This window comes from Rattus norvegicus, chromosome 15 (assembly GCF_036323735.1).
Source record: "Rattus norvegicus strain BN/NHsdMcwi chromosome 15, GRCr8, whole genome shotgun sequence".
Taxonomy (NCBI): domain Eukaryota; kingdom Metazoa; phylum Chordata; class Mammalia; order Rodentia; family Muridae; genus Rattus; species Rattus norvegicus.
Window position 1 is genome coordinate 107,023,278 of NC_086033.1, and position 12,944 is coordinate 107,036,221.

At 37.1% G+C, this 12,944-nt stretch overlaps 1 protein-coding gene across 11 annotated transcripts in view; it reads right to left on the reverse strand.

The window, feature by feature from the left end:
- The window catches only part of Nalcn (sodium leak channel, non-selective), a 343,629-nt gene that overhangs the window by 218,069 nt on the left and 112,616 nt on the right, over positions 1 to 12,944 (reverse strand). For all 11 annotated transcript variants that reach the window (NM_001393695.1, NM_001393694.1, NM_001393693.1 and 8 more), the window contains one exon: positions 11,296 to 11,382. In NM_001393695.1, coding sequence (NP_001380624.1) covers positions 11,296 to 11,382 — 87 coding nt within the window. The remainder of the gene's footprint in view (positions 1 to 11,295; positions 11,383 to 12,944) is intronic.

Genomic DNA, 12,944 nt, shown 5'->3' on the forward strand with positions numbered 1-12,944 from the left:
ACTTCTCACAGGCCTATCAATTCTTGAAATGATTATTAGTTGTGGGAAGGTTTATTTAGAAGATAGACATTCTAAGAACTATCTAGGATGTCACTCCACCATTTAAAATACATATCTTACACTGTTCACCTCCTCTCAATCTTCACCCTCAATGGAAATTTTCTCAAAAACCATTAAAACACTACAGTAATAATCTTGTCATAATTTGACCTATTTATGGAAAAAGCCTTTTTCCCTCTCTTCCTTGTAAGAGGAGTGACATGGGATGTTACCAGAGAGAAATTGAGCAGGAACACTCCATGTCTCATACATGCCTTCATTTTCCTGTCAGATATTCTCTATGATAATAGACCACTGGGTATGAATGTGTTGGAAGAGAGTGCCAGGAATGCAGCCACATCTGTCAAGTTGTCAAAGATGAAAACTCCTACCTGAGAAGCAGGGGGATGGCTTGTCACAGCAGCAGCTGACAAATGACTTTCCCATTTAATCTAATTCTATTCATCATGCATTAGAGTGACCCCTTCACACAGATGTTGTTCATATAAAAAAAAACCCCAGCACTTATATAGCTACCTAATGGTGGGTTTGATGCTAAAAGAGTCTATTATAACTTTTCAATTTTCTGAGACCCACACTTAAGCAAATATTCAAGAAACTTTTAAAATGGTTTCATAATACTGCATGAGAGTCTTGCCTCACTGCCTTGTACAATGCACAGCAGAGTACACAGTGTGCATTCATACATCTATTATCTATACTGTATTTGTTTCCATATTTGATATTTTTTATTGCTTTGTATTCATATACTAGTGATTTATACTTTGTAAATATAAGGGGGTTAGAATAATTAGACAATAAGTAGGCAACTGAAAGATTAGTAATCTGAAAATTGCTTATGAATCTGCAGAAATTTATAAGTAGCTAGTGAATATTTGAAAATATGACTACATTTAACATCTGCCATCAGAAGAATGGAAATTTATGTATGTTACTGTTTACTTATGATATCATTGACCTGCTTGCCTCAATGTACAGGTCCCCTGAGTGCCATATTCCAGCCTCTCCACCTAGGTAGGTTTTGTATATCTTTTACCAGAGCCTAGCCAGAAGAGTCCTCCTAATCTTCTAACCCCCATATACCCTCCTCAACCCCCCAAATTTTCTTAGTTTTCATATCCAGTGTTTCTACCTCATCTAGTCACCTTTGCTTGCACTGGTCTCAACCCACAGACTTCAGCCAAGACATGTCCTGCCCACTTCCAGATACATCATGTGCCACATTTAATCTTTCTACACAACCAAGTCCTGCATATACCCTATATCTTAGCTCAATGAATCCAACAGGTCCTTCCTTCCATACAGTAACCTCAATCCTCAGATCTATCCAGGGTTGGACCAAGTCTCTGTCTAACTGACCTCATTCCACTTAAATTATATCCAACATTTAGGCCCAACACAGACCGTAAATTCTGTGTTCAGCCATAGCATGCCATGTTGATTCAGATACAAAGATAACAAAAGGAGACCACATGCCCAGATATCATTGTGGGAAAATCCTATCAATATTAAAATTTGAAGCAGTATCTTCTACAACTCCTGAAGTCAACCAGTCCTATAGAACCTTTCTCCAATGATAATTACCTTGATAAATCCTGTGACACAAATAAAGGAATAAATCATATGAATTTTCTTAAGGAATTCAAGGAACTGAAAGAACACACACACACACACACACACACACACACACACACACACACACACACAGCTCAATGAACTTAAAGAGAATGAGTTTAAAAAGAGATGCCCCAAAGAATACAAATACAAATTTCCTGATGGAAATGATGAACACAAACCAGGATTTGAAAATGAAATTCACTAAAATGATAGAAACATAAAAAAGAACTCAAGAAAAAAATTAACTTAGAATTGAATAACTCCATAAATGAAACTAGCCAACTTAGTGGAAGCCTTGAAAGGAGAATTGATTACAAAGAGAGACTATCAGGACTCAAAAGGTAAAGTAGATCTTCATGAAATAAGCAAAGGATGTGAACAATTAAAAAGAAAACTACAGGGAGAAAAAATTCAGAAATGTGAGGGGAAAGTCCAAACCTTCAAATTATAAAATAGATACAAAAGAAAAATTTCCAGGTCAATGATGCAGATCAAATCGTCAACAAGATCACAGATGAAAACTCTTAGGAAACTTAGGAAAGATCCGTACAGATACAAGAAGCACACAGACCACCAAATAGGCAAGACCAGAAAATAAATTATCCACAGCATATTGTAGATAAAACACTAAGGATGCAGAAAAGAGAATGGGTACTAAAAGAGGCAAAAGAAAAAAATCAAGTTTTATATATATATATCTGTAAAACTTTGAAAGACAGAACAGCCTAGAGCAATGTGTTCCATGTCCTAAATACACAATTGGCACTAATGAAGTCCTCAAAAACATTTGCCATAGTTGAAGAAGAAAAATATTTCAAGATATAAGCAACCTTAAAATTTTATATCTAACAGACCAAACTTAAAGAAAATGCAAGAAGCCATATGTGATGGTTATTTCTGGTTAACTTGACTACACCTGGAATAAACTACAATCAAGAAATCAAGGGCACATAGAGATAATGAAGCTGCAAGGCACAGGTTTCTGACCTGTATCTTGACATGAAAACCAGGTATAGTGGCCATAAAAAGCTTAGGCCAAGGCAAAGCAGTACACACCTTTAATCCTAGGAGACTGAGGCAAGCAGATATCTGAGATCAAGGTCAGCCTGGGACAAAGCAAGTTTTTGATCCAGGTGTGGTAGTACACCCATTTAATCTGGGCCACACCTTCTCCTGGAGACATACTTAGGGACATTTGCAGAAGGAAGACTTACCCTTTTTCAACTCCTTGCAATTACTTGTCAGCACATCTACAGAAGACCAGCTTAACCAACTAGCATTGTGGGACTGAGTAACTACTAGATTCTTGGACTTACATCACAGCTGTCAACTGTTGGGTTAGTTGGACTACAGACTGTAAGTCATTACAATACATTCCCTTAATAAATAGAGATATTCCATAAATTCTGTGACTCTAGAGAACCCTGACTAGTAAGTACACCATGTTTCAAGCAGACGAGATGAATAAACATTCTAGAGACTGTAAGAAGAATAAAAATGCTGTAATTACTAAAACACAAAGTACAATCCTTTTCCTCATTGTCATCATCAACAATAACAACAAACAACACACACACACACATACACACACACACACACTCACAAAACACCAAAACTAACAACATAATGATTGCAACTAACATATATCTTTCATAATTACATTAAATATTACCAGCATCAAATCTCCAATCTAAGGACATAGACTCTTTGAATGAATCAGGAAAGAAAATCCATTCAACTGTTATCTACAAGAAATAGATCTTAGTTTTAAAGATAGGTACTGCCTTAGAATAAAAGGATGAACAAAAGTACTCCAACTAAATGGGACCAGGAAACAACAGATATCACTATCCTAATATCTGACAAAATAGACTACAACTGATCAGAAGAGAGAAAGATGGACATTCCAACCTAATGAAAAACAGTTAACCAAGAAGACATTACTATCATAAACATATGCACCAAAATCTGGTGTATCGCATTTCATAAAAATTGTACAATTTGAATTAAAGACATAGATTAACATTATCCTATTAATAGTTGGTGATTTCAATAGTCTTTTTCTAATAGGTCATCTGAACAAAACATAAACAGAGAAATATCAGAATTAGATGAGATTATATCAAATAGACAACAGATATCTACAGAATATTCTTTCCAAACACAAAGGATATACATGCTTCTCAGCGATCTATGGAAGTTTGTTAAAAATAGACCACATCTAGAGACAGAATGCAAATATTAACGAAGTCAGAAGGATTGAAATAACTGCATCTATCTTACCTCACCATAATGCGATAAAATAGAATTGACAACAACCACATCTCTACCAAGTACATAAATTTAGGAATATTAAAATCGATTAGTGATAGATGGATCAAAAAAGAAATCAAGAAAGAAATAAAAAATTTCTGGAATTAATGAAAATGAAAACATAACACACTGAAATCCCTAAGATACATTAAAATCAGTCCTATGTGGGGAATTTATAGCTCCAAGTGCCTACATTAAAAATAAACACAAGCAAATAATTTAATGATCTAACTCAAATATTTGAGAAACAAACAAACAAAAACAAAACAAAATCAAAAGTAAATCAAACCAAGTAGCTGGCAAGAAATAATAAAAATCAAACCAGAAATTAATAAAATAGAAAAAAGAAAAACAAATAATAAATGAATCTAAAAGCTGGTTCTTTGAGACGATAAAAAAGGAACCTTAAGAAGATAGACAGATTTGACACAAGTAACAAAAAGAAATAGGACCCAAATTAACAGAATCAGAAATTAACAGGGAAACATTACAATAGACACCAGAGACATTCAGGATATTATAAAGTATTTGAACATCTACAGACTTGAAAATCAGTAGCCACAGGCTGTCCTGTATCAAATCCCTATGGACACTAAAAGGTGATTGTAATTGTATTTTGTTTAAATGTAGCAGCTGTGTCTACTTCAATTTCCATGACTAAATTCTTGAACTCAATGTCTCTCACATTGACCTATTCTGTGACCTATTCTGAAATTACATTTCCTCTCAGTTAACTTTTGTTTTGAAAGTTTTCTGGTGATTTTTCTTCTGAGAACTTGTGTGGGAGGTCACCAGGCCCAGAGTCATAGTCATACACTGTGGGTAATGTGCAAGAACCAAATGAAGCTGTAGGGATTGAGTAAGACAGGTACTTAGAAACAGAAAAGGAAAATTATATGGTTCGGAAGAAGAGAAAAGTTATAGAATGCACAGTGACCGGAAATGCCAGACTAGACCTGCAATAGGTGTACTCTTTGAACATTGCAACAAAACGATTCTCAACTGAAACACAAGTGTTCATATAATTTTCTCAGATTATAAGGTAGGAATGGGAGATGAGCATTAGAAGCAGCTGTAACACAAAGAGGAGAGCCCAGTTGTGAGCATTGGTTTACCCACACCCTTAGACTGCTCTCCTTTCTTCAGTCGCCTTCCTGCTCTGTACTACAAAGTGGAGGATGGGAGGGAGACTAGCTGGAGACTAGTGCCACGGAAGGGAAGACAGAAAGAGAAGCCATTTTAGGCTGGACAGGGGAGGTGCCTCATGGGTTGCAGGACTTTCATTTATTTATTATTAATGTAAAAGTGAATTTTTCAGGAATTGAGTGTATATACTAGAACTAGATATGTTATTAAAATTTACATATGAAACAGACCTGAAATCATTAATTTGATCAATAAGAGTACTTTCCTTTCAAAATGAACACAATCAACATTACATTGTTTAAAAATGTTAACAGTTATATTAGAGAACTTAAGAATATTTAATCAGGCCAATAATACTGTTCTGCCCATCCTCCTGTTCTGAGTTTAGGACTTTATAATTTAATGGACAAGCAAATTTATTTTCATTTACTATAAAACAGAAAAGACTATGCCAAGGACATAAAACTAAATCTTTTCTCAGCATGCCTGAATATGACTCCCATTATACTTATTATGTCTGTGATTATGAGTATAATTTGAGTCTCATAATGGTAAATCAATTTACATATTTTCTAACTGCAGACCAGAGATGGCTAGTTTTCCTCCACTAATAACACCATAGAGAGTCTATTATTCAGTGTAAGAATTGGATCCCAGCATATCATAATTAATCAGAACAATTCTAAAACCAATAAATATAAAGAGAAGGTAGGGAGACCAATAGAGTTGTATCATTTAATATAGGTAGAGAAGATTAAGGCACATGAACTAATATTTCTAAATTGTCCAATTATTTATAGTTGATGGAAAAGATCACAAAAAGCCAGACAAGAACACAGAAATCTGAAAAGCAGTGAAAATATAATATAAATGCAGAAATTTAGCAAATTTAGAGGGATTAACACATAAGAGGAAAGCTATTATTTTAATATCCCCAACTTTTAGAAGGTTTGAGCCAGTCTCTATTTATGCTTAGTTATACATATAAAATTCTGAAAATACAGAAGTATAGATGGGCTATTTTGTAATCTTTTTTAATTTATGAATTACCTGCTATTATATGATTTCTGCAATCTAAAATAACATTATTCTAATGTATTTTCATGAGTTTTCCAAACAAGGGCCAACAAGACATATATAATGTAAAAAATTCATCTCAGGATAATATTAACACTTGGATGGCAGCCTTTGCTTGTATGAAGAACGGGTACATTTCTCAGTCTGTTTTGCAAGAACAGAGTGCACACGGAACTTCTTCTTTTAAGTTCTTGAGTATGTTTGATAAACCTACCCAGCTGGCTGTAGATTTATTTATTCTCTTACCATTGAGGCAGAGACAAATGCCTTTTAATGCTTTATGAAGGACAAATGTATGGGCCTGTGGTTATCAACACTTTTAGTTCTAGCCTATGGAGATAAAAATCAAGAATTGGGAAACCAAGGCAAAGCAGAGACTCTGTGCTGATTGATGTTAGTTATTTCACATTTGTATCTTCAGCAAGGGGAAAATTCCATAACATTAAAGGGTGCACTAACCACAATCACTACAAAAAACGATGTCCTACACGGTAATATCTATTTCCATGTTAAGTAAATGAGAGAATGTGAATAGAGAAGCAGGAAGCATTTGAAGGTCTGAAAGTGTGGCTTCTCCTGAAATCCTGTTTTATTTGTTTTCACGAGTCTCACTTCCAGGAACTAGAAATTGAACCAATTATGGCAATAACAACCACTCCGGTAAAAGACTTTTCCTTTTATGCTCATGCCATTATGATCTAAAACAAGCAGTGCATTGGCATCAAATGTCAAGAAAATACTTCCTGAAAGCAGCTCGACTTTAGATAACTTTGTATGGTTTTGTGGGCAGGTCTCCTCTGAAGCATGAAGACAGAGCTCTGATAGGACATGATGTTCTCTCAGAATTCCTTCACCTTCTTCCATATGCAAAATACCATGATTGCATTTACAAGTAATGTAGTAGGATTGCCATAGTTAAAAGGAACCCAGACCAAGTCTGCCTGAACGGTCAAGTTTGAGTGAAATGCTTGAATGACTGTAATTTTAACCTGCGATTGTAATTGCGAAGTTGTTGAAATAAACTAGAAAAAAATGAGTAACCAATAACATCCTAAAGGTGGCAGAGTTCCCTTTTAAATCTAGGGCCTCCTGGCTTTTGTATTTAAAATAGAACGTTTTCTTTCTTTCTTCTTCTTTCTTTCTTTTTTGTTTTTTAAGATTTATTTATTTATTTTATGCGAGCACACTGTTGCTGTCTCCAGACACACCAGAAGGGGGCATCAGATCCCATTACAGATGGTTGTGAGCCACCATGTGGTTGCTGGGATTTGAACTCAGGACCTCTGGAAGAGCAGTCAGTGCTCTTAACCGCTGAGCCAGCTCTCCAGTCAGAACATTTTCTTTTAATAAGGTCCAAAGTTTGACATATTTCCATGCCTGATCACATTCTGAAACTCCTATAATGCAGCAAGATCTAGAAACCTGGGCTTGCTTTCAATCTAGACACCCCAGACTACATCTGAGTTTTCTTTTATCAAAGTTATAGCAGACAACAACAACAACAACAACTGCTACTACAACAACAATAAGAAAAAAGTATAGAATGACATGGAGACAAGTAATGGAGGTTTCTAGCTTACTATATTTAAACAAAAAGAATTCTTTACAGAAGGGGTGTTGAGCTGGGCTCTGGCGAATAGTGAGTGAGAAATATTGTGTGAAGAGGGAGAGATGCTGTGAGAGACAGATGTGTAAATAATAAGAGGTCAAAAGCAGGAGGCGTGAGAATCTACCCAGTGTTGATCTACAATTATTGAGTGATCAGGATCAGTTGTGGGAAGAGATAGGCAAGAGGACTAGAGGGCCAAGAGAATCAATGGAAATCTGTAGCTGCAAGGGGTAGGGGTGGGGTTGGGGGTGGGGGTGGGGGTTGGGGTTGGGGTTGGGGGTGGGGGTGGGGGTGGAGAATCTAGGAGATGCCAGAGACCCAGAATGGCAGAGGCTCCCAGGAGTCAATGCTGGTGAAGTTAGCCTGAGATGCATAGCAGGGGGATATGGAACCTGAAGAGGCCACCTCCAGTAGTCAGGCAAGACTCTCAAGGACTCCCATTGGAGGGATAAGGACACGAACCCACCCACAAAACCTTCAGCCTAAAACTTTGTCCTACCTACAAGAAATGTATGGACAAAGATGGAGCCGAGGCTGAGGGTGTGGTCAACCGATAACCAGTCCAACTTGAGACCCATTCTATGGGCAAGCACCAATCTGTGACACTATTTATGATACTCTGCTATTGCTTGCCGACAAGAGCCTAGCATAACTGGCCTCTGAAAGGCTCACCCAGCAGCTGACCAAAACAGATTCAGAGACCAACAGGCAAACATTAGAGGGAGCTTGAGGAGCCTTGTGATAGAGTTGGGAGAAAGATTCAGGGACCTGGAGGAGATAGGGACTCCACAGGAAGACCAACAAAGTCAATTAACCTGGACCCAGGGAGGTTCCCAGAGGCTGAACTACCAACTAAAGGGCATACATGGGCTGGACATAGGATTCCTACACATATCGAGTCCTCTAACAACTGGAGTGGGGACAACTGTCATTGACTCGATTGTCTCTCTGTGGATCCTGTTTCTCTAACTGGATTGCCTTGTCTGGCCTCAGTGGGGGAAGATGTGCTTAACCTGTAGAGGCTTGATGTGCCAAGGTTTGGCGAATACCCGGGAGGGAGGCACCCTTTTAGAGGGAAAGAGGAGGAAGGACGCTGCCGTGGGACGCTGTGAGGGAGAAACTGGGAGGGGGGCAGCTATAGGGACGTTAAAACGGACAAACATACAAATAAATTTAAGAAAGAAGAGATCAAATGCATAAGGTTGGGGTAAATCCACCCAGCGTTGATCTCCAAATAATAAGAGCTCAAACACAGGTGGCTGCAGAGGGTCCAGTCAATGTTGATCTCCAGGGGGAGGAATGAGGAAAAAACATGTTGTAAAAGTAACTCCATTTTTTTTTAAAAAAATATTTTTCTGAATATTAATTCTTAGTACTGAGAGCACAACTACATTTAAAAGTAAAAAGAGGTGGAATGTGCTTTGGTATTGAGGTCATTGTAGGCTATTGAGTGAGGGGGTACTTCAGGTTAGAGGGCTCCCACTTCTCATTATTCAGTTTTCGATAACATTTACCACGGTGAATGTGTGGTAGCGTGTGCCATTTACTTATTTTCTTTTAATTATTGGCTGCGAATCTGTGAAAAATATAGAAACGTATTTTCTAAGTATATTTGCCTCTTTTCCTCCCCAGTTTTAATACCTACCTCTAATGAATACTAGGTCCTTATAGGAAGCTCAATTTAGGGACAACCAATTGGTGACTAAATTGCCCGTTATTCATTTCCTAGTTTTACCTGACTTTTGCAAAGCTCATCTAGTGTGTTGCTATGTTAATGATCTGTGGTTAATGCTCTTACATCTATGCACTTCTGGCCCAATTTCCATCTCACTACACCAGTGTCACAGTGCTAAATCTTGCTCAGATTTTACTCATGCTTTCTGTTCCTACTCATCCTGTCCATTCTCAAGAGAGGAGAGTGACTTGTTCCCTAATTATAGGCTTTAACTCTTTCGTTTTTCGAGATGAGGTTTCTTTGTGTGGCTCCAGTAGAATGCACTCTGTGGCCTCGAAATCAGAGATGCCACCATCTCTGCCTCCCAAGTGCTAAGATCCATCGTGTGTACCACCACTACTTGGCTCAGAACTCAACCCTAGTGCATCAATTAACAAGCATGTAATTAATGGTTTTTCAGTCTTTTGCATCTGTTATTTGGTACTCTGTTTGCTTATTTTTATAACAAGTCTTTGACCATTGAATATTTTTCAATTTGTTAAATCATGGGACTATGGTCAGCAATGGTGACGGTGATGGTAGAAGTAGCTACTATAGTTGATTATTGACGATGCTGGCACATTCAAAACAGCTCATAAGAAAAACCACAAGGTAATATTTAATATTCCCATTGATAATCTGGGAATAATTAAATTAAATAATTATCATTATTTAAATGGTAGAAGCAAGTAAATACACACAACAAAATGAAGAGGCAGCCTACAGAACCAGAGAAAATGTTTGCATACTTTATAACAGAAAAGAAAAATAATTTCTTAAATATGAATTGTAAACATTCAAGACAGATATACATCTGAAGACCCTCCAAAAAAGGCAAAGAAACTTGAGTGAGTCTAAAAGTTTCATAAGTAGGGACCCCGGGTCCTGTCTTCTAACCACTTGTGTGTCATGTGGACCCTCAGGTGCCCTGCCGTCTACTGGCACATGCTTACTTTTGGAATTCTTTATTAAGAAAACACCTCGACATCATCTTGTGCTAGAGATTGAATATGTAGAACAACAGATCTTGTGTGAATGCATCTTCTTCCCAGACATAAACAGAGGTACTACACAACCCTAAATAATTCAGGTCTCTTAGAAAATATTTTCGCAAGGACAAACACAGCAACAAAACTATTCATTGATTTGATACTGTTGAAATGCTATCACTTATGTGTCTCCATTCATGAAGTTTGTCAAATCTCTACTTGATAGCTAGTTTTTATCAACTTGATGCAAGCTAGGGTCATTTTGGAAGAGGGAACCTCACCTGAGAAATCCTTCCATCAGATTGGCCAATAGACAGACTTTTGGTCTCATTTTCTTGGTTGATAATTGTTGTGGAATCGACACGGCCCACTGTAGATGGTGCCACCTCAGGGTAGGTGGTCTTGGATGATTTAAGCAAACATATTGAACGAGACATAGGCAGCAAAGCAATAAGCTTCATTTTCTTGTGATTCTTGCCGCCAACTTCCTGCTTTGACATATCTCTATAGAATGTGACCTTGATACGTAAGCCAGATAAACACTTTCCTGCCCAAATTTCTTTTGGTCAGCAGCAGAAAATAAAGTAGGAAACTTACTATATATAAAAATGAATACTAACAAGGTCCTTAATACAAGAAGAATAAAACGTGTCCCTAACTTCTCAATAAATCTGAGCTAGTCTGGAGCGTGGAGCCTATGAATTTCTTCCTATAAAACTAAAGTCAAAGATTCATACTGGATGATTTTTTAAAATGGCATTGTGCTGTACCTGTAGGCAGGCTGGGGCACGTCCCTGGGGCTTGTTGACATCCACAGCTACCAGCTGCCAGCCACCGGCAGCATCTTCATGGAACATCTTTAAGACAGACAGAGATGAGTCAGAGACGTTGAGTGTGGAACAATGAGAACTCTAGTTCTGTCTGTAGCTTTCTATGTGTTTCAATATTACTGAAAATCTGTCTTATTAAAGAAGTATATATTTGGATTATGAATCATCTCAGAGACATTCATTTTAATGCTGAAATGAAAAGCAAGTGAATAATACTCTCATGAGCAATGGTAATAGCTGGCATTTATTGAGCACTCGTTGTGTTTGTCATGCAATTTCTGCCTTATATAGATTTTGCATCTTTTAGATACTCGTCTGTACAGGAAAAGCGCTCACCTCTCTTAGTTAATTTTGCTTATTATTATTTTTATCTCTGCAAGAAAATGTATTTAGAATGCTTAAGCATTATGTCTCTCTGTTGAATATGTATAAAATTTTTAAAAATATCAGTTGGTATTTTTCAGTGTGTGAACTAGAAACATTACCATGTCAAATAATATCAGGGGTTCACCTTCAACATGGGGGGATGATACTGGCGTTATTTCAATGGTACAAGACTGAGAGGGTACTTAACTGACTTTATGCAATTATCTTAACTAGGTCACAATTAATTTGTTCACCAGAAATTTAATGAATGTATTTACAAAGGGAACATCTAATTTATATTGCCTTAGAAGTCTTAGATGAGATAAAATTCAAGATGTGATTGGCCAACCTGAAACCTACTCACTCAGATGTCTGTGAGATAACCTTATGGAATAATCAACTACCTCTTAACTTCTCATCCGTCAATATCATATCCAGTTGGGAGATATTTCCCACTTATCCTGTTCCTCAGGAATCATGTGGGGTGTGTGTGTATGTGTGTGTGTGTGTGTGTGTGTGTGTGTGTGTGTGTGTGTGTATGTGTGTGTGTCTGTGTGTGTTGGTTTTAATGAGATTAAAGTAGAATTTAAGTTTTTAAAAATAAAGGCATCGACCATAATAATTTACTGCCTTGTTTCTGACCAACATTTCTTTATTGTGTACATAAACATTTGTATTGTTGTTATTACCTGTGACTTTATGTTAGTCCTATTCCCTGTTGTAACAGGGAATCATTATTGGATTCCCTATTAATGGCACATGAGCCATTACATAGGCTCTATAATTATACTTTTAAACTCTAGCCAGAGAAATTATAGATCATTTTCAGGAAGAAAAATATTCTCTGTAATATGATTGAGACAATGGAAAATAAATGATGCCTAACCTTACAGGCCATAAATATAGATGAAACAATTGAGGTGCACATTTACACAAAGATTCTTTGACCGAAGATGTTGTTGTAAACATTCCTTCCCAGCTGTCTATTTATAGAACTTACTTTCTCCTTAGAATAAAATTTAAGAGCTATTCTTGGTGGTAGAAACAAGCACGGCCACCGTGGATGGGCTCACTGTGAGAATATAGACATTGCTGGAATAACAAACTAGTTAAAGTGACCTTTAAAGGCCCTGTCATGATTTTGGGATTCTTCTTTTAAGGGCAACTGTCAAAACCTATGCTGTCAGTCATTGGCTAAGAACACTCTGATGATGCTTCCTACC